The 21,724-nt window shown below is 35.1% G+C and overlaps 1 protein-coding gene across 1 annotated transcript in view; it reads left to right on the top strand.

Moving 5' to 3' along the window:
* KCNH7 (potassium voltage-gated channel, subfamily H (eag-related), member 7) overlaps positions 1 to 21,724 on the top strand; it is a 93,427-nt gene that overhangs the window by 26,455 nt on the left and 45,248 nt on the right. The window contains exon 8 of the mRNA XM_010160968.1: positions 18,093 to 18,518. Coding sequence (XP_010159270.1) covers positions 18,093 to 18,518 — 426 coding nt within the window. The remainder of the gene's footprint in view (positions 1 to 18,092; positions 18,519 to 21,724) is intronic.

The raw sequence follows: 21,724 nt of genomic DNA, 5'->3' as shown, positions 1-21,724 counted from the left end.
TTCCATGGACCAGACTGTGGCTTCTCTACATTGGTACTATGGCAGATATTCTCCATGCTACTACTCCATTTGACGGATGTAAAACCAAATGTATTGTACACCCTCCTAAAGAAATAGAGAGAAAAGTTCTATCATTTCTATCTTGAGATCTGTTAGGGCCTAAAAAGTAATTACATTTTTATCTTTCATATATTTAGTCTTTGATAGCTAACTTGAATCTGCAACCATTGTACTTTCTTCCCTGGTCAGTTGTGAAAGATTTAATCTCTTCCGGATCCATTTTAATATGTTTTAAATTATTCATAGTACTTATACATAGAAATCTTTTCACAGATAATATGGCAAAAAGTCAAGTTACATTTAAAAGACTAATTTGTATAAGTTATGTAAGTGTGAGACAAGCTTGATTGTTTTTTTCAAAATTCTGAGTGGATAATTAGTGTCAGAGTGCCAAGTTTCTATTTACTAATGACACTGGAGGAGGGTGGTAATCTGTTTATTCTCAAAAAACTTAGATATTCTGAAAAGGTCCAATAGAAATGGCTTGGATCAGCTAAACCTTCCAGGAACACTGATACTAACTAAATTCATAATTAAATTTGAAATGCTCTATAAAATCTTTATAATTCACAAAAGACTTCCAATTTAATTTGACATTGGTTTATGTCCTGTTCTAGAATTATCTCATCCATTGTGTAGAGTACGATTTGTGTAACTAACTTGGATAATATACCATTCATCGTAACTAAAAAGAATTCCTCACAGCTGTTCCTTTCTCTCATGTTCCGTTATCGATATTTTTAGTTGCTGCTGCAGCCTAAACTCTAGAATTACAGAATCACAGAATCACAGAATGCTAGGGCTTGGAAAGGACCTTTGCAGAGCATTTAGTCCAACCTCTCTGCCAAAGTAGTTCACCTAGAGCAGGTTGGATAAGAACACATCCAGGCAGGTTTTGAATGTCTCCAGAGGAGACTCCACATTCACTCTGGGAAGCCTGTTCCAGTGTTCTGGTGCCCTCAAAGTAAAGAAGTTTTTCCTCATGTTGAGACAGAATTTCCTGAGTTCCAGTTTTTGCCCACTGCACCTTGTCTTGTCACCGGGAAACACTGAAAAAGGTCTGGCCCCATCCTCTTGGCACCCACCCTTTAGATATTTTAAGTATGGGGAAAGACTCCTAGGAGGTATAAGTAAATGTATGTCTACTGAATCTGCTAATCAAAGATCTAGTTACCTAGTTACTCATGAATTAGCCTAGAGTAGACATTTAGAAGATGAAAGTGGCTAGTTTTAGTTCTGTTTATGTTTCTAATCCCCAATGATTTCAGTATGTTTTAAAAGAGTCTGCAATTCAAAGGTTCCACTGCATGTCTGCCTATGTCTTTAAAATCTCAGTCTCTTTGTAAAACTTGCCATAGCCCCATGGATCCATTTTGTATCCGCAGAATAGTAAAAAAAATGTTTTTGGAAGGTTTGAGCACAGTGTTGGAAATAGAATATGGCAGAAATGTCAGATAAGATAATTAGGATATGCTCACACTGGCACAGTCCTCTGATATGTAAATCTGTGAAACAGCATCAAAAATGTACAGAAGGAAATATGGCCTATTTAATCTATGGGACAATATCAGTAAAAGAGCAAATGAGTATGAAATGGCTAAGGTAAGGTAAAAGGTCATCCTTAATTAGAGTAGTGACATTCTGAAATAGTCCTCTAATAAAAGAAGTTAGGGTAGGAATTCCAAATGTCTTTAGAGAGAATCTGAGAAATGCAGTAAAGAGAAAGGTAACACTATGTGCATTTCTGGGACTGCAGGACTTGGTGACATTGAAGACCACTTCTAATCACATATTGCATCATTCAAACGTAGAATCACAGAATGGTTTGGGTTGGACCATAAAGTAGGATATTAGTGGAATAAATCAGGATCAGTCAGGAGATTAAAGTTTAGAAAATAACTTCAGAAGGAACAGAAAACGTGGTGTGACACTGGTTGATACTTGGAGTGAGAAATATGAACTCTGGAATGCAGGTGGGGAAAATGAGATTTCACTACATAATTTAATAAATCAATCCTCAGCATTTTAATTTTAAGTAATACAAATAAATTAATTTCTTCAAAAAGAGTTAGGTTATAAATTCTACTGCAAAGACCCTTAAAATACCCTCTTACTATTTAAGGGGAATGTTCAGGATGTTATGTAGAGATGAATATTGCCTTAAGACATAGCCTGCAGTGAACTGCTGCACGTGTGATGGTCCTGAATATCCCAATCTTTTAGCCTTTCACCTGGTCTTTCCTGACCAAAACTTGTATAATACAGAGTAGCATAACATCTTCTGGATGCCTGTTTCTGCATAACATTGACTTTTACTGAGAGGAATAGCTCAGTAGTGGTTGCCAGATAGCCCTTACTGAAAAACTGACATTGTCATATCCCAGTGTAGGCACTTGTCATTAAATTAAATTTACATTTCCGTTCCACTTTACTAAAGGTTGGGGGGGGGTGGCTTAATGTTTCACATTATAATTTCCAGAAGTTCTAAGTTCTAAGACTTTCTTCTAGAAGCCTCAACTTTTTTTTTCTCACTATTCTTTTTTTTTTTTTTTTTTTTTTGACAGTCTGTTTAGGGGGACAGTGCAATTTCTGCACTCTTTTGCACTGACAGGTTCAGCTGGGGTCCTGACACTGACTGTTAGAAAGAGACAAGTCTTCCCAGAGGCATAAAAAATAGACTTTTATTAAAGAAAACAGTGGGACAAAAATTTGACGTCTGTCCCTTAACATTTTTGATGAATACATAAAGGAGACTTCTGGCCTTAAAATTGTAGCATGTAGGGGTGTAACAGTAGGTGATTTTATCTTTTGTTTATATAGTGATTTATTTTAAATCTTTTTACATATCCACTTCCCACTGATATATGGCCCCAAAGCTGTGAACTCTGTTGTGAACAGAGCATCATGATCAGAGCATCAGATCAGAGCATCATGAAGATTAGAATGGTCAGTACCTATGCTTATTTTCAAAGACAAGGAAGAATTCCCAAATACACATAGATTAACACCAGCAACAAACAATGGCAGGCGCAGTTAATAGATTTATAAATTACTGATCTCTATAGTGCTGTTTCAAAAACTCTGTTTTGTAGTCTCTGATCATTAATGTGCAGAAGTTGAGATATAGCATGTGGTTGAAAGACCCAATATGTATCTGTTGTTATGATTTGTCTCAATAACTGATTTACAGGAATGTAAAAATCTATGATAATTAAACTTCCTGTAAGTAATATTTTCAAAACAGTTTCATCATCTACCCACCTGTAGGAAATATATATAAGCAACTGGTTATATGGATGGTCAAATGATAAATATATCCCTTCATGGACTACATGGTTGATTAGATTATAATCTGATTTGCAGACATGCTGAACACCCACAGGTCTTCTGAAAATGGAGTTCTCAGTGAAGGGGGGTCATGTATGAAGCAACAGATCTTGCAGTTTTACTGTATGTGTTAGTAATCTGGCCAGGCTCTGTGCTGTCAGCCCCAAAAGATTAAGAAATAACTAACAATATCCCCCAAGGCCAGTCTCAGCTGTTGATATAAAAAGAACTATTATATGATCATGACTTCAAACTGACCTTCAGGTTTTCAGGCTAAAAGAAGACTAGCAGCATCTAGGACAGAGAGGGGCAATATAAGACCTAAAAATAAACCAACTTATTGAGCTATACATTTTCAGCAGTCTGATTCAGCTGACACACTGTGCTATTTACAACAACATGCAATAACTCACACACAAACAAATTTCAAGGCTGTTCATTTTGGAACACAAGCTGACATAAAGCAGAAAAATCTGAATTAAAGGGAACCACTTTTGATATGTTTTCCAATTATATAGCAAGACATACATATAATAATAAATTTTGGGGGTAAACAGAGCCAAAATTCCCTAGATCCTGTATGGAAAGTTTAAACTATTGGCTTCTGCTGAAGTGAGAATCTTTTTTTTCCCGTTATATTCTGTTCCTGTTCTCAGTGATCAACTGACATAGCATATATAGGTATTATTCCCTTTGTTTACAAACATATTTAGCACCCTCATGCAATAACATTTAATCTTTTATTGTAATTTTATAATTAAGCTTTGCAATTAATATAGATGTAATTATAGAAATAGTATATTTCTATAATTTGGAAACTGTAATTTGGAAAGTGTGTAACTTCATTTAGAGTTAGATGGTGTTACACACCTATGTGTGAAAAGAACAATAGAGAACATCACAGTGATGGCAAAAACAATGAAAATTTCTGGGTTATCATTTATACCTGTACAAACGTATCAGCAAAACTGGAGGGTAGGTTTTTTGCACCAGAGCAGATAGCTATACAAAGTACATGGAAGTGGATAATAAAGCCCACTGTTTTGATCAGTTTCAGAAGAAAACATCTTTTTCATTGGAATTACTTGCTATTGCATCAAGAATGAAAATGGCCAATATAGTTACAGATTCACAGCAACTGTGAAAGATAAAATATTCCTTCCTTCACGTAGATCCTCTTCTCTTTGTAACAGCTGAATAGGGTAAGGCATCTGAACTGCTGCAGTGTTTTGAGAAGATTTCACAACATATGGTAGAAATAGAGCAGTCAGAAAGCCCAGCTGCTTTGAAGCATGTAACCTGGATGCATCCTTAATTGGTCCATGTCCTTCCCCCAGGACCTACTTTTCTGAGAAAGGGATTGCCTGATTTTGCTGAGTTGGTAAAAAGTATCCAGTGTTCTATGAGTGATGAGTAATCAGTGTTTTGTTTGATGTCTTTGTTGTTACTTTCTTGAATCGAATTCTCAGTTATCTGTTCTGTGATGGAATGGAGAATGTGATACTTTTTTAATATTAGATCATTTTCCAAAGCAACATTCTTCTTTTGATGCTAATAAGTGGGGGAAAATAAGTAGACACAGGCTTTCAGACTGCATTGTTTCTTCTGAAAATAATTAATTTGATGGATATGTTGAGGATGTAAGAACTAATGCCCTACAAAGCAAGTAAAACTGATCAAAATCAAGGTGTAGGCAGCATTTAGGCAAACTTCATTTCTCCACACTAGAGCTCTAAACCCTCAAATTCCCATTTCATAATGGATTGACCTTGGAAGTTTCTCAACTTGGTAGGTTGCTCTGTTAAAACCAACAGTTTGACACCCACCAGGACTGTCCCACCAGGAACTGCAAGAAGTCAAGGCCCTGCTCAGCCCCTGTCAAGCCCCAGTGAGGTCCAGAGAAATGTCAGAGTCCCCTGATCCACTTGGCAAGCACAGCCTGAAATAATATCTTTCACGCTTGCAGTTAGAGCTGCCTTAAAACAGCCACGAAAGGAGTCAGTCTCTCTTTTTACGTAACCTTAGAACCATACAAAAACATAGTGTGGAAGAGACCTCTAGAGGCCAGCTAGACCAACCTCCTACGCAAAACAGCTAACTTCCAAGTCAGTTCAGAGTAAGGTGGTTACCGCGTTAACTCAGAAAAAATTTTCTATGTTGAGGTCAGCATATGCATATATTTTCCTGGAGAAAATCACCCAGCGATAGATAGCAGTGTGGAAAGAGGGAGGGAAGAGGATAGAAAGCCGTGGATTGCATGGGCCAGAAAGATCTGGTGTTTTACAAGGAACTTTGCTGGTGTAGCTCACATTTAGGGTACTCACTTAGAAAGAGGCAATCCTGGGTTGTCCCAGAGTATTCTGCTTGTTACTTATGCACAGAAAATAACCCTGAGCACCAGGGCCTCAGGCTCAGGACTCACTCCCTTCCTGTCTATCTCCCTCAAACGCTTTGGATTCTGAACTCTGTCCTAGTGCCAGACAACTCACATGTACATTCCGTAGTACCAATGTTGGATCTAGCCACAAAATGCCATAACTGTGCAGACAATATTTAGTATTTACCTGAAATTACATATTCACCCCTGTTAAGAGTCCTTATCATCAGACAGAAAATACAGGCAAGTTTAGCTAACAATTTAATATTCACTTCTAGCAGTAATGAGTTTCTCTTTTAGCATGTTACTAGCTAATACATAAAATTAAAAACTGGTGTGTGAGTTGAAAGATTAACTTTTTCAAGGAAGTAGTTAAGTTCCCACATATTGCTAATGAAAGAAATTGATGAGTAAACTAAATGTGAGAGCAGAAAGTTCCTGCAATTTGCAGCTAATAAGATGATTATTTAACTGGTGACAATTACAAAGCAGTTAGCTTCTACTACTGATTAGAAACGAGGTGGCCTTAAGCATATAAAGAGGAAACAACAGCAAGGCTATTATTCTTTTGACTTGGGCAGTGGATAGGAGAAAAGCATGGGGATTGGCTGGTTTTGATGTATTGGCAACTCTGGAAGATATTTTCTGGTTAGGATTTGATAGGGTTTGAGATTTTTTTTTTTATAGGCTTAGAAACTAAGAAAAAGCAAAGACCATTAAGCCCAGTCAGCACAATATATTTTTTGATGAATTCTGAATGTTCTCAAAATTAGTAAGCCAAATGAGGTCATACTTCTTATTTATTATGTGTCATGTGTTAGAACTTGGATAATGCTTTCAGCTTGTAACTGGTAACAGGATCAATAGAGAAATGTGTACCCAGAATAGTTCAGAGAGAATGCTTTTTAAAAAAAAAAAAAGGAGGAACACTCCTTAAATTAGATTGAAATATCAATAAAATCACAGTAAGAGAAAAATCAGGAACCAGCTGTATGAATAAAATATCAAAGAGCCATTGAATCCCAAATATTATGTTTATGAAATAGTGTGCTAATCAGTGTGGTAACCTGTATTTGCAAAGCATTTATTGAGCTTTATGTGTGGTATAGGTGATACTGAGCATAAAATTAATGGGCATAGGACAACAAAAACGTCTAGAAAATATTTGAACCAGCCAATAAAAGTGGCTAAAATTGTGACCCAGCCAATAGAAGTGGCTAGTTTGGGTCATATAGAGTGTAGAAATATACTGTAAAATTCAAATCTATCTGAAATGAAGTACCTAAATTGCATGAATATTTAGTTGATTTTCACCATACATAGACAACTCAAAGAGTTTCTTCTTCCTGATATCCGGGTGGCCTTGTGTTAGATTTATTTTAGATAAGTCTATTTTTCTTTGACAGTTGAATAAATTTTTCATTGTAGCACATGGTAGAATTGTCTTTAAGATACTTTAGGTCTATTTTCAAGCATGAGTTAAAAGAACGCAAAGATTTGACAATTTTACATTAAGGCAGCACCTTTTTAAATATGAAAATTGCAGTAAATACTTTTCATTTAATATTTTGGAAGCTGGCATGAGAAGTTATGTTCAGTTCCAGACAACCAGTTCAGTTTTAATTAATTTAATAAATGAGAAACATTTATTAAATAGGATGAAAAGTTCTTCATTTCACAGCTTTGTATTTTTTTCTAATCTGAGTATCCATCTTCTTTGCAAATGTTCCACTTTCTAAATTAATTCTATTAATTATGAAGAAACCTACCCTCTTTTGAAACAAAAGTAGTGTATGGTATGGTCTCACATCTGTAGCAATCTGTTCTGTTTAGAGAAGTTTAGCTTCAATGGGTTTGTAGGTGGGTTAACATTGGAAGACTGTAACTGAAGGACAGCAACACCTTTAGCTGCAGTTTAGCCTCTAACACTGTTAGTTGCTGGGTTTGGAAGTAAGCAAGAAATCAGTGCCTGCGGCTCATGGTCATCCTGCAGTACTTGTCAGAGGCCAAGTAATTTATTTTGATGAATTTTGTTAGGAGGGTGTGTGGACTGCAGTCTCCTTCCAGATTTTCAAAGCTTGAAAAATAAGTTTGCTCTAGGATAGTAATTTCCAGATACATTATGCTATCTATTTTCTTTCTTCTTTACACCTACAATATTAAGTAAGCTAAGGAAACTGCAATAGCAAATGACCCATTCTGCAGTTTACACAGTGTGATGAATTACTCAATATATCTAAAAAATAAAGAACATTAAGAACGTTAAAGCTTACAGTCAGGCTTCTATACTAGGCATTTTTCCACTGCACTGAGCTTTTGATGCCTGCAATCATACATGGTTCAGCCATAGTACCAAAAGGATTCCCATATCTTCATGGTTAAATCCATAAATAAAAAGTCCTGTTGTCTCCTGAGCATGAGCTTCATTTATCATAACATAGGCAAGATAGAGCTTCCCAAGGAGTTATTTTTGGCTCACCAATGCTGTGCTATCACAACACTTTTGTTAAGAGTACCAGAGTAGCTAGTGAGGAAGCATCATGAAGGTCCTACCATATCTTGCCACGATTCCACAAAACTGAACTATGATTTTACAGTGGAAAAACAGAAAAATGTCTGGTGTAAGATCCAGCTACTAACTGAGGAAAGGCAGGTTTGTCTGCTCAGTTCTCCATGGTCATATTTGCCTAACCAGTGTGAATTGAATGGATAGCTCTAGAAGTCTGGATTGTGATTTTATAGGTTAGTTTTGCTATTGATTTTGCTATTGTGATTTATGTCATCACTTTGTGTGTACATGTGTATGTAATCTCTTCCATATCCCTTGCCACCTGGCTTTTTGGTTGGAGTGTTACTGCTTAAATTTTGGTAGAAGACTGAGTAATGCACTAAACTTTCCTACAAGCGGTATGAAGTAAGGGGCCTGGGCAGAATGCTAAGATTAAATGCCTCTTTTAAGTGAACCAGGTTTGCATATGCTTATTAGGCATAAACCCTGGAGAGTGAAAGGGGAGTTCTCTAGCTACCAGAACATTTTCAATTGCAATTAACACCTAGTTAACACTAGGGGCTCTAATTACAAAATGCAAATCTTCTAGGAACTAAAGTTTGCTTATTTGGATGATTATGGAAAAAAACATTTTCCATTAAACTGAAGCTGAAACTTAAACATGAACGTATGCAAAAGGATCTTTTCTCCCTTTCTCCTTTACTCCTGACAGTTACATCAGTAACCATAATCACAGAACCAAAGTACTGTGATCATAGAACTTAACTGTGCGTTTAGCTGCTTCATTTTCAGTCCATACACTTCAGATATTCTTACAGCTCTTACCCTCTTCTTTAGCTGCATCAAAATATTTGGCAGCTAGCAAACTGCTCCAAATGGTTAATACTGAAATATACATTTTTAAAAATATTGTGAGCACAAAATCTATTTTGTTTTGTTGTCATGCCATGAACAAATGATAGAAAATATCTTACAGGTGACTAAAATCCACAGCAATCATTTAAGCCGTTATTACAAATGTGACCCTTGATGTTTACCTGTCAGACATATAAATGCTTGTTAACAGCTTAGTGTTGCCAGAAGTTATTCATATTGCCAATGAATAACTCACAAACTCTTTAGCATTTGAAGGATAGCTTTTTCTGTTTTCTGGAATAACACCTTGTAGTGAATTTTTAAAGAGGGTTACACAACTTTTAATACATATTTTGCCATTAACATTTTCTAAAAATAGTCATTGTCGATATCTTCTTTTATAACCTGCATACCACTAATTTAAGATTTAAAGGTCAGTACAGCACACTCAATAAATCTGTATGCTTCTAAGTGTTACACTGATGAGGCATTGCCCATTAATATGAAAGGAATTACATACTGACTGGCAGCAAGAGGCTACTGAGGTTTGAGATCTATAGGCTGTTTCTTAATTTTTTCATGGAAAATAATAATGGAAAATTAACTATAAAAATATTTCATCTCTTATTATATGTTTTCATGAGAAAATAAATGATTGGTTAGAGATAGTGAGTTTTCAAAATTATTTCATGTATTCAGTTTTGGTGAAGCAATTTTGTTCAACAGTAACATCCACAGAAATATTATTTCCATGAAACTTGCACAATTTTACTGAACCGACAGGAGAAGGCAGCGGTTCTATTGCTTTAGTTTCATAATTTCCATTGATAATTTGAAAATTTTGGGTTACTGTGTATTTAGCTGAATAGATTTACCTAATTTTTTGATAGTCTCATGAAAATGTTAAGACAAATGACTAGAAATTGTGTATTAAGATCACACTGCTAAGAATGGCAATGGGTTAGCATTTATAAGACTGAGATTCTCCCTCAAACTCATTAACAAACATTTTGTTAGAGATGGCTGTTTTGTTTGTTCCTTCATAACCTCAGTCCTGTAAGGTGGTCAGCACCCCCAGGAAGAACCATTGGTTTCAAATTCAATTTGGATTTGAAAGTTTTCATCATCACCAAGGAAGGATGCTACCCTATCAAATGGATGGTAATTGGACAACATTTCTTGAGGAATCTGTAAACCTTTTAAGACCAAGAATACTTTTGTAATTCACTTCACACGAAAGGTCAGATTACTTGATAGTAAGACCTGCCTCTTTACTTTCTATTGTGGTTGTGGTTGAGTTCTCTGATGTACTATTACACTTCTGGAGATTTCAGTGTTCATGGATATCATTACATTTATATAACACAAACACTAGTGAGAGCCCAGTAAATGTTCAGTAGAGCTGTTATAATTTCATGCCATCAACCCAATCACTGTATGCAGTTCAGTCATGTCACTGATGGATACATATACTGTATGGGTATGGGCTTCAGCCATGGGATGAGCTTCAGCCGTTAATAACAAAAGTGCTGTTTCAATGCCCACCTAAAATTACACTTGGTGCATATGTGGGCATAGTCCAAAAAAAAGAAAATAATCTATTGTGCTATTTCTGCCCCTGCAAACAAAGAAATATTGAGCCCATTGTTTAAATAAGCAAGGATTATATCCTCTTATATCTGAAGTCCCAAATGGGAAACATATAGGACAGGCAAGGACAAGTCATATTTTCAGATAGCAACAGATTTTCTTTAACAAAGGCTTAATTTAAAAAATATGGAGGCCATTAAAACACTGTTATAAGACCTCACAGGTATACTTCAAACTGTTTGATAGAGAATTAAGTATCAGCATTAGATACAAATTGTCATACTATGTATTTTAAAGCATTTAATACAGACGAAAAAGTAAAACAAGGCAAGTATTAACATTCCTCATCTTTAATATTTCTTGGTTAAGAAGATGTTCTTTAATAGCTATCCTTTGAAAAATACATAAAAATCTCTTTTACAATTAAAAATGTATTTTTATGCTGATGTGTGAAAGCAGTATACAATGCTGTGTTTGGAGGATGCACTAAATCAAACACACTTCAGCTTTTTTACAGTACTAGTGTGGTATTAGTTGTTCATGTCAAGATCAAGGAAGACAATCATCAAGATGACTGAAATATGAGGAATTACGTAAACCATCAGGCAGCAAATATTTATTTAATTTCCATTTGCTCAGTATTACTTGTGTAGTATTTATTTTTTGGGTTTTTTAGATTTAGGGAGATCTTTAGGAGGTCCAGACTGTAGGGGTTTCATGGTAATAGTATGAACAGAGGAGAAGAGGGAAGAGATGTCCGTGCTTGCTATAGTTTGGTAACTTCAGTAGAACAGGAGACAAGAGAGAGAGGCAAGGTTCCATCAGAGAAGAGAGTTCCATAAATCTAATAAAATCTCCAATGCAAAATTATATCTTTTTTTAAAGCTGAAGTAATACTGCTTCATTTTTTGAACTGTGCTATCATTTGGATTTAAGATCTATGGTCGTGATAAAAAGGGTAAGGTATTACAGGAATATGGCTTTAGCGTCTGTATTTCTGCTTCATGTTTCTCTTTTTTGTTTGTTTTCCCAGTTTTTCCTTTTCAGTACTGTTCTTGGCCTCGTTAATAAAGATCTGAAAATAAGTTCAAACTATCTGTTAAAAGGAAGAGATGGTATTTAAGATTTAACAGGGTTTAGATAATATTGGCAGTGCTTATTCTGCACCATGAGCTGCATCAGAGAGCAAACACAAATAGTAACTTTACTGGAATTTAGGAGATGCTACCATCCTTGATTTCCTAGTCATCAACAATAAACTTGAACAGAGTTAAAAATGCTGCTGGAAAAATTTCTTTACCCACATAGGTTTTCATTTTTTGTGAAATTACTTAGAGCTTAGAAATCATTGAGATTAACCTAGCCTAATAAACTATTGAAACCTCCTATAAAAATGAGGAGGGTATAAATGTTCCTATGTCACCTCTTGCCTATGCTCTGAGAAAACAGAACATCAGAACATGCTTTACATTTCATTAATGTAATCACCTTACACTGTTACACTCAGATAATGAGTACGGCTTTCTGATTCACCGTTGAAATGTGGATTAGAAGGTCCAATAAATTAAAAGTTCTTCAAAATTTCTTCCCTTATTTTTGACCAGTTACAATAATATGTATAATAGAATTATCCTGGTTCCATTATCACCTTGTTTACATTTTTATGTAAATTTTATATCTTGGCTGCTGAATACATTTTATACAACAAGAAATTTTTTTTCTTCAATGTCTATGTATAATGAAGATATTCAAGTCTCTCAACATACAAAGTGCTGACATGCTGCTAGCTTTGCTACAGCTTTCCTGAAATGCAGGAGTGATCATCCATTTATCTGTCAGGACAGTGCACCTAGGACTGGACTGAGCCCAGCAAGATATTGGCAATTTTTTTTCTTCATATCATATCGTATTTCCTAGAAATAAATCATTTTAACATTGTATTTTAATGAGTTGACTGGTAGCATAGCTTTACACAAGATATTTTATGGGTTAGATAAATGTTTAAAGTCCCCAAATAATTTAGGACTATATTTATAGTTTGAGTTCTATTACATGTTTATGACATTTTCTTAACATGAAAGGTGCTATGCAAAAGCTAACCTTGTTAGTACAAGGTTAACTCATCTGTGGCAAAAGCAGCAGTGACAAAACAGTATTTATACTGAATACAACTACATCGTTTAAATATACCGTTCATACGAGACACACATTGTCATGAGCCACAGGAAAGTACCTTTCTGAAAAGCTAACTTATTAAACTGAATCCATCACACTTCCACATCTACCTTTTGCATAGATACACTCAGTATCCATCTACTTTACAACTGTTGGGTCTCCTTCCATTCTGTACACCTATTTTGGCACCTGTAAACATTGCTCAACATTGTTCAAATTTTCCAGACCTGCCTTAGTTCTGTCCATCATGAAAGATTTTACCTTTACCTTTTAGATTTCAAATATGCCACGTATCGTTTGTGTGAGTGTACATTAATCATGTATTTGCTGTCTGTTAAGAAATATACAGCACAAAAATATTGTGAATTCTCAGCAAAAGTGCAAAAGGTCAAATGCTTTCTGAGTAAGTTGCTTATAGCATCTGGTCCATGCAATCACAATATGCTCTCAGAAAAAGTTCAGTGTCAGGAATGCTTTCTGGTTGTTCTCCATGTCTATGTGCTTTACATCGTTCTACAGTTGCTTGAAGAGAGATGGTCCAGCATATAATAACCTTACCCCATGCTTGCTCTCCTGCAGTGCTAGAATAGCTAGGAGTCCATACTGCAAATCCATACAGTGGTTTGACAGAAGTATTTCTTTAAAACTTCATGGTGGTATTTATAACAGATGGCTTATCATTTATTATTTCTGTTATGATTTCTTAATACAAAATTATGCTTCTTTTCTTTGTTTTTTTTCTTTTTACTGTATACATTTGCATTCTTTAATAAAATTAGATTGAAAATGCCTCAGAATGAAACTTATGAATATCCATGTGTTATATAGCAATATGGGTCTCTCAGAGTCTCTTGAAACTGCACAGTTTGTGGAACAGATAACAAAAATAAAGTATTTTCATGCAGGAAATAAAAACAAACTGGAAAGTGTCTCCATTAGGTTATAGATTCAAAATTAAAAGGAGAAGAGGTCAAGTATTTGTGTGAATTAATCTTAAAAATAAAAAGAATCAACTAAATTTAGAGGAGTAAGAATAATGACAACATTGTTGTTGCATAACAGCTTCTATGAATGCTTTCCACTCATTATCCTTTGCAAGATATTTTCAGTTTAGTAAGTAAATATTATTCCCCCTACCTGGCAGAAGTTAGAGAGGTTAAATGTCAGCTTGCCTAAAATGACTGAGAAATGCAATGACAGAGACCAGAGTATAATTCCCAGATCATCCAACGTTGCCTAACATTTTGCCTATATAGTCTATTTTATAAAGGAAATCCCATTTCTCCAAGAAGTGTCACATGCTATTGCTGCCTGTGGTTCTGCAGAGCTAATAAGTTCCCCCTACACAAACCAGTTATCCAGTGAAGCATGTGGCCAGTGTACTGCAAAACACATCAGTCCAGTTTTGCTCCTTGACACTTCACCAAGAAACACTTCGCGAAAAAGGTCTTCTGAAGACAGCACAGGGGAGAAATATTACCCAGTACCAGGCAGGTTTTCTTGACGGGAAGGATATTATAACTGTCAAAAAAGAAAAAAAAGATACCACCACAAACAGTGTAACCCAGTTTAAAGTGATAAAGGCTTACTTAATCTTTTTTTTTTTAATTAATTGTCACCCAATAATATACCTGGTACATACACTTCCTCTCTCCTTCTGCTTAACAGAACAGCAGCTGTTAACAAATTTTCATTCTTCTTAAATAACTTTTCTTTCAATTTCAGTAAAATACTATTACCTTTGAGAAACTAAAAGCTATCAAACACTTCAGAAAAATATATCTATCTAAAAAACTGTGAATTTATGACAATTACTTTGATCTCACTCCATATTTTTCTGGGTATCTGATTGCAGCTCCTGTATAATAGGTGCCACCTTGAACTTAGGAGCTTTGAAAGTGAACACATGAACCTAAAAAGAGCAAAAGATGTTCACCAGCCCTGTGTGAAATACCTGAAGCAAGATTCTGAGCCAAAAAATATGTTTGAATGAAGCCTTGCAGCAGCACTAGTTTAAAGGTGAATGGGATAAACAGGAACACAGAGGAACACTTGAATTTTTGATCAGGGCTCTTTACTCAAAGGCAAAATATAATACAGTTTACTTAACTTTGTCAATATTGTCAGGGCAAATCCAAAACATAGCCTCATACCAGCTACTGTGAAGAAAATTAACTGTCCTGACTAAAACCAGCACACTGAAAGCTTCTCTTTATAAATAGAATAAATCTTATCACCTAATACTGTTTGAAAAACACACAAGTTATAAACACATTTCTGCTTTCACCAGCAAAACCTGTTTGAGATGGTATTTCATCAAAGTTGAATACCCCTACATTTTTTTAAGAGAAAAGCCACTGCAGCTTGTATGACTTTTGCTACTCAGGTTTATAGTCTTCTCTTCAGCAATATGTGAGGAAGCCCAGCTTTCTCATCATGTCATGTCCCAAGGTTCAGAGACTTTTTAACACTGCAATATTTCAGCCTTGTCCCAATGCTGCTCCTTCCTCTTAAAAACATTTCATTTCCTAAGCACCTGTTTTACAATCTAAACTATAAGGAGAGTTTCACTGTCCAAAAGAGGTAAGTTAATAAAATGTCTTTTCACTAAGAGTGAATTTGTCAACATCTACTGTAAGCATGTGGAAATAGTAAAGGTCTTTTGAGTGGATTGCTAGAGTACATTGAAGTCTTCCAAGTTGACCAAGATTGGCCAACACTGGTACTGAAGCCTTGAAAGGATGTCACGCAACAGCAAAAGGATAAACTCACCTCATATCCAATCAGTCTCTATTGAAACTGCCAACATGAAACCAAATAATGTGTTTTCTCTTTTTTATGTATGTGCAACTGTGGTTACTTTTTTATTTGAGAAACACTCCCATCTTCTTTCTCTTGATCCAGCAAGCAAAAATAGTTACGTAATGTGATTATTTTCACTTCCCATTGCATGGGAGTAAATAATGCAGAAATGTAGATTTCTGTATCACATTATAAATGTGAAACTCAAAACTATCAGTCAGCCTCTCTTCTTATGTGTGTCTAAGAAACCAGCATGAAAACATTGGATCCATTTCTGCTATGATCACTTTTATAGTACTCTTTCCTCATTTTGCCCTATTGGGGTTTTGGTTTTTGTACTCACCTAACTCAGTCCAAACCAACCTAGGAATAAATGTAACTGAAATGAGAATAGGAACCAGATTTCAGGGGAATAAGTCCAATTTACATTGTGTGTTGCTCTGAAGTGAAGCACAGTGACTGGAATTTTCAAGCAACTGCAAGAAACGTGAAGTAAACTTTATTATTCTTGTCTAATCCATTTCCTTCATTGTTGGAATACACTGATATAAATTTTGCAAATAGTAGCTCCCTTGCTACATATACTCACACTGCTCTCAAATACTAGGAAAACATTCTTGTCAAATCACAAGGTGGGGGTCTGAAAGTATTAATACTGCTTAAGAAACTAAGAAATGCCTATGCTTCATCTTGCTGTTAACTAATGTGTTTAATGCATTAAAAAATAGCTAGCACCATTAGATAAGTGCAATCCTAATTACCATATAAAAAATAGATGAACAGCCTCTACCATCACCCCAGCATGGTGCTTAATGGCTGCTTGAAGGTACCATATAATCTTTTGGATGGCTTAATCTTTTCTTTCTTCATAGTTCAAAGGAGAAGAGTGGTTATTAACCCTGGTTTTCTCACAACATTTTCAGAGTAGAACTTACTTCACTGAATAATAAGTGCCACTTAGATTACTAAGGATAGGATCTAAGGTTTATACAACACTTGCTGTTGGAAAGCTAAACAGAAACGAGTGTGCTGACCCTTGCAATCTTAGAAGATTATGTTTGAGGAGCATGAAAGTCCTCAATGTTGAACAAGCTTAAATCTCAAATCCCAAACTACTTACTGCTAAGCAAAAAGCAAATAAAAGTGGACAATGTTGACAAGGTATTTCTCCTTCCAGTCACCATTTAATTTCTGTAAAATTATTTATTTTAATTACTTTTGAAAGGTCTGATTTTCTAAACAGCATTGATTTTAATTGGCAGGGGGATAAAGAATAAGTAAAGGTAACTGGTGGAAAATGGGTATAAGATTCCTTGAATATGTCACTTGCCCACATGGGTAGAAACTGAACGTTGTCACCATCTGATGTTTGTTCATTGGTCTGTGTAAAATGAAGTGGTGATCTGAGTCCCATAGGATTTGGAGAGCACTCGCAGCACAGAAGGCAATAATTAAAATCATTGCTGACAGTCTGTATAACTTTGCCAAGCATTGAATAGAGACGAAAATGTAATTTACCTTCTTATCCTTAAAGGTTTTGTTCCTTCATGTCAGAGTTCAATCAGACTGAAGGAACAGCCAAAGGAAATTTGTTTTATCTGGTGCCCACACTATGCTTGTTCTTTGTAACAAAGCAAACATTTCAGCTTCTACAGCCAGCAAATCCAGTAGTACATACAAATATAACCCCTTCCAAATAAAATCAAAATCCAACTTAGATAACACCTTTACACTTGCAAAGGAATATTAATAAGGTTTAGACATTGGCAAAAGTTGAAGTGCAGCAAAAGGCAATGCTTCCATGGTATCCTTCTTTGTCACACCTTTAGCTATACTAGAACTACACCCTCAGTGAAATTTGTCCATGCATGAAAGTTTTCCACACCACAAAACTGAGAGTGGAGATAGCTGTCAAGGACACCCATAGATCTTTCTCTTAACTTTTTTACTTCTGGTTGCCTAAACATTTTCTAATGAGTGTAGGCTGTTTTGTAGTGAATTTAAGCCCATGATAATATGCTTTGGGGAAAAAAAGTCTAGATGACTGCAAGAAAAGCCATTCACTGGCCAGGAATAGGCTGGCAAGGTTACCATGTGGTGGATAAATGAATTTGATGACATGGTTAATTATGTAGATTTTATGGACCAGATATGCCACTTAATGATTGCTACAGGGAACAAAAATCAACCTACTGTATAAAATTGTCAATTAATTTATTAGATCTGGCAGAGATCATGAATTTCACAGTTTAGTTTGCCAAAACACCAAGTAATCAAATCCTAATCCTCAAAACTACAATAAATTACTTTTTAAATTTGTCCTGTATTTGCTAATTTTACTGAAACTAGGAATAGATACACTGCCTGATTATTGACATGATATATCTCTTATTCTAGGTTCTGTCCTTAGGGGCTGATGTTCTACCAGAATATAAACTCCAGACACCTCGCATCAACAAGTTTACTATATTGCACTATAGTCCTTTCAAAGCTGTCTGGGACTGGCTTATTTTGTTGCTGGTAATATACACCGCCATATTCACCCCTTACTCTGCTGCCTTCCTTCTGAATGATAGTGAGGAACGGAAGAGGAGAGAATGTGGATATTCTTGCAGCCCACTGAACGTTGTAGACTTAATTGTGGATATTATGTTTATCATTGACATTCTAATAAACTTCAGAACAACATATGTAAACCAGAATGAAGAAGTGGTAAGTGATCCAGCAAAAATAGCAATTCACTACTTCAAAGGCTGGTTCCTAATTGACATGGTTGCTGCAATACCTTTTGACCTGCTGATTTTTGGCTCTGGCTCTGAAGAGGTAAGCTTAAATGAATACAAAACCTTAAATCTGAAGTTTTCAAGTTACTACAATAATCTGTATATCCTAATATATTTTTTGCCTGTCAGTTTAGTTCCACCTGATCTTTTAAAGCTAAACTAAAATTAAATCTTCCTTAGTAGAATATTAGCTTCTACTAATAGTAGAATAGTAGAATATTACTAATATTACTACTAATAGTAGAATAGTAGAATATTACCTTCTACTGTAGAATATTAGCTTTCATTGACAGGAGAACTAGTTGAATGATTCAGCTAGTATTTTTCAGTTATACCATATTTGATACTATCCTTACAAATGATGAAGTAATATATAATGTATGAAGGATTTGTTCAAATGCTTTTATTTAAGAACTGCTCTTATGATTTGCTGCTTGCATTGTAAAAACTGCAAATAATCCATATAAGTGTTGTGTTGGCATTAAAACATTCATATAATTTTTCTCTATTCAGAATCTTTAGCTCACATGTTCACTCAGTGTAAAACAAGTTAGTTGCAGTGTAAACTGTATCAGTTAACAAAAATATTTTTCTGTTGTCTATTTTATCAAGAATAGGAACTACCAAAAGAAAAAAACATTACATGGGGTTAACTTTGCCAGACATGACTAATGTCCTCATCCTGTCTGTACAACAGGTTAAAAAAGTGTTCAATATATATATCCAAAAATTACCCAAAGGTGTATAAAGCGTATGCTGTGTTCTGGATGCCTGACCCAGTTCTGCCTCCTGCCAAAGAATTTTATTTAATTTAAGAAGGACTAAAGTTATAACGTATTTTTTGATGAAAAGTGAACTGACAAGTAGAGAATTGTGGGGTTCTGTGATGCATAGAATATAGCAGGTTTGGGTTTTTTTTTAAAAAAAGCAACAAACCAAGAAAAATATGATTCATTCACTTTTCAAACAATACAAATCCATTTCTTAAAATCACTGTTGCACACATATTGACATAAGGAAAATGGACAGTTTTGTCAACCATATGTGCATCTCATTAACTGAGAAGAGATAGGTGAAAACTACAAATTAATCAGGAAATTTTATCACGAAAATTTACTGATCTGACTGTATGGCTCTGTCATTAATCAGAGAATGCAAAAATGTTTTCATTTTAAAATTAATCCCTTTTTATTAAAGTCATTTGCTGTGACAGCAAATATTTTTATGTCCACCCCAAAACCCTGATTTGAATTCTGAGCATACCCTAGCTATCCTCACAAATTACAGTCAAGTTAATTAAGTATGCCTTTAAGGGTTAGTGTAAAACAGCTGGCATATATGTACATGCACTTTGAGGGTCTTGTGAGCATATTCAGTCCTAAAAATTTCAGAATTAGAATGAATCAGTCATGCTTTTCTTAAACTCATTTTCTTAAATTTTATATAATGAAAATTTTTTCCTGTCTCCTATACTTCTGAAAAAATCGTTATAAGAATGTGGTCTAATTCAGCAGACATACAAATAAATAGTAACATTCCTAATCAACAGTGATATTTCTACTGATTTGAACATGAGTATACACACTCAAGGTAAATGAGGAATCTGAAGAAACATGTAGGTAGTAGCATGCAGTAGAAATATTTTGTTAAAGAATGCAATAAGAAAAGAGAGAGTAACATAAAGAACAGAGGGAACATGTTAATAGTTCTCTTACCAAACGAGAACTTTTCTATTCATAAGGTAACTAAAAAGCTCTGAGATTCAAGAGAAACTTTGCTCACCTTTTCCATTCATTATCCACGGTAGGTCCCAGTCTTTCTGCAGATTATTTTCTGCTGTTTGGGTAGCACAGACACATGAAAGACAAACATTCTGACAATGGCATTACTTCTAACTTGGACCACATCATTCCCCTTCAGGTGTGGTCTGTATCCCTTTCTGATCACTGAGCACTCTTCACTGCCAAAAATTATGTTCAGTGACTGGAAGTGTGAAACATCAAGAATTACAACAGGGACCAATTACAAAGTTCATTGAAGGAGTGGTCTTTGGATTTGACCCTGAACATCATTCTTCCACACCTCCCCTGTTACAAACATCCTTAAGAGTGAAGTGCCAGGTGCCATAGTGATGCTAAAGGGATAACTTTAACATAAGATAATGTAACAGATTGCTAGCAAGCAAGTGCATTCTGGCAGGTGAGTACACAAATATAAAAATGTGGAACCTAGAACAGAAATTGCTGGACCATGTAATGACTTTTTCGGTACTGTAGATATAAGTAAATTAATTCTTTATTCCCTCTAAACCCAGTAATTGAACAGTTTCACTATCTGGAAAAACTAGTTTGTTTACCTAAGTAACAATGAAGCTACAGATTATGACCAGTTCATCATGCCATCGTGACTTCTCTCTCTTATTCATGGTACTGAATATGTCAGTCATTTTTTCTAAGCTGCCACTTACTGCAGTTTTCTTCTTACATTGCTAACTGTATTTCCCAAATGATTGCTTTTTTGGTAGTTTAGCAAGAAGAAGCAAACATAAAAGTGATAGAATGAAGCATTTTTCATTTAATAGATCTTTTCAGTCATAAGGGTTATCTTTTTTATGAAATAGTTTTTTGTTATCTAGAGATTCTTCAAAGAAGATCCCCTACAAACAAGTGTATTGAACAGTCTTTTTATTAAACAACATAGAGAGCTCCATGTGTGCTCACCCAGCTTTAAGACACCTCGATATCAAACAGAGTCTAGAAAGGGCAGGAGATAATAATCCAAATACCACATGTGGTACTATCTGAATGCTTCTATTTGAACCATACTTTGTCAACCGCAGGAAAGCAACAGAGTAAGACAGTTAACTTTCCAATTTCTAAAATATGGAACTAATATAATTTGAAATTACTTTTTTCTGTTTAAGCAGACTCAACACAAAATTATTATGGCTGGTAGTAAACGATTCTTTTTTGTGTATTTTAAATGTTATGTGACTTCTCTGATACTTGGGAAGAGAAAAATAATGAGTAGATGGACTTTTTACTTTTTCTTTGATGTTTTTAATCATTCTGCTGAGCTCAGGAGTCTGGGTTGGATTTTAAACATACAATAGTTGCAGCGGCACAGCTCCTTAAAGGACACACACAAATGATGTGCAAATACAGGTGGAATGCTGCTTAAGATTACTAGGTATTTTTACATATATACATTTAAAATAATGTACTTTAAATGTATTGATCAGCTTTT

The sequence above is a fragment of the Eurypyga helias genome, unplaced genomic scaffold (genome assembly GCF_000690775.1).
Source record: "Eurypyga helias isolate BGI_N326 unplaced genomic scaffold, ASM69077v1 scaffold401, whole genome shotgun sequence".
Classification (NCBI taxonomy): Eukaryota; Metazoa; Chordata; class Aves; order Eurypygiformes; family Eurypygidae; genus Eurypyga; species Eurypyga helias.
The sequence above is the reverse complement of the archived record's forward strand: the minus strand, read 5'-3'. Positions and strand labels throughout refer to the sequence as shown.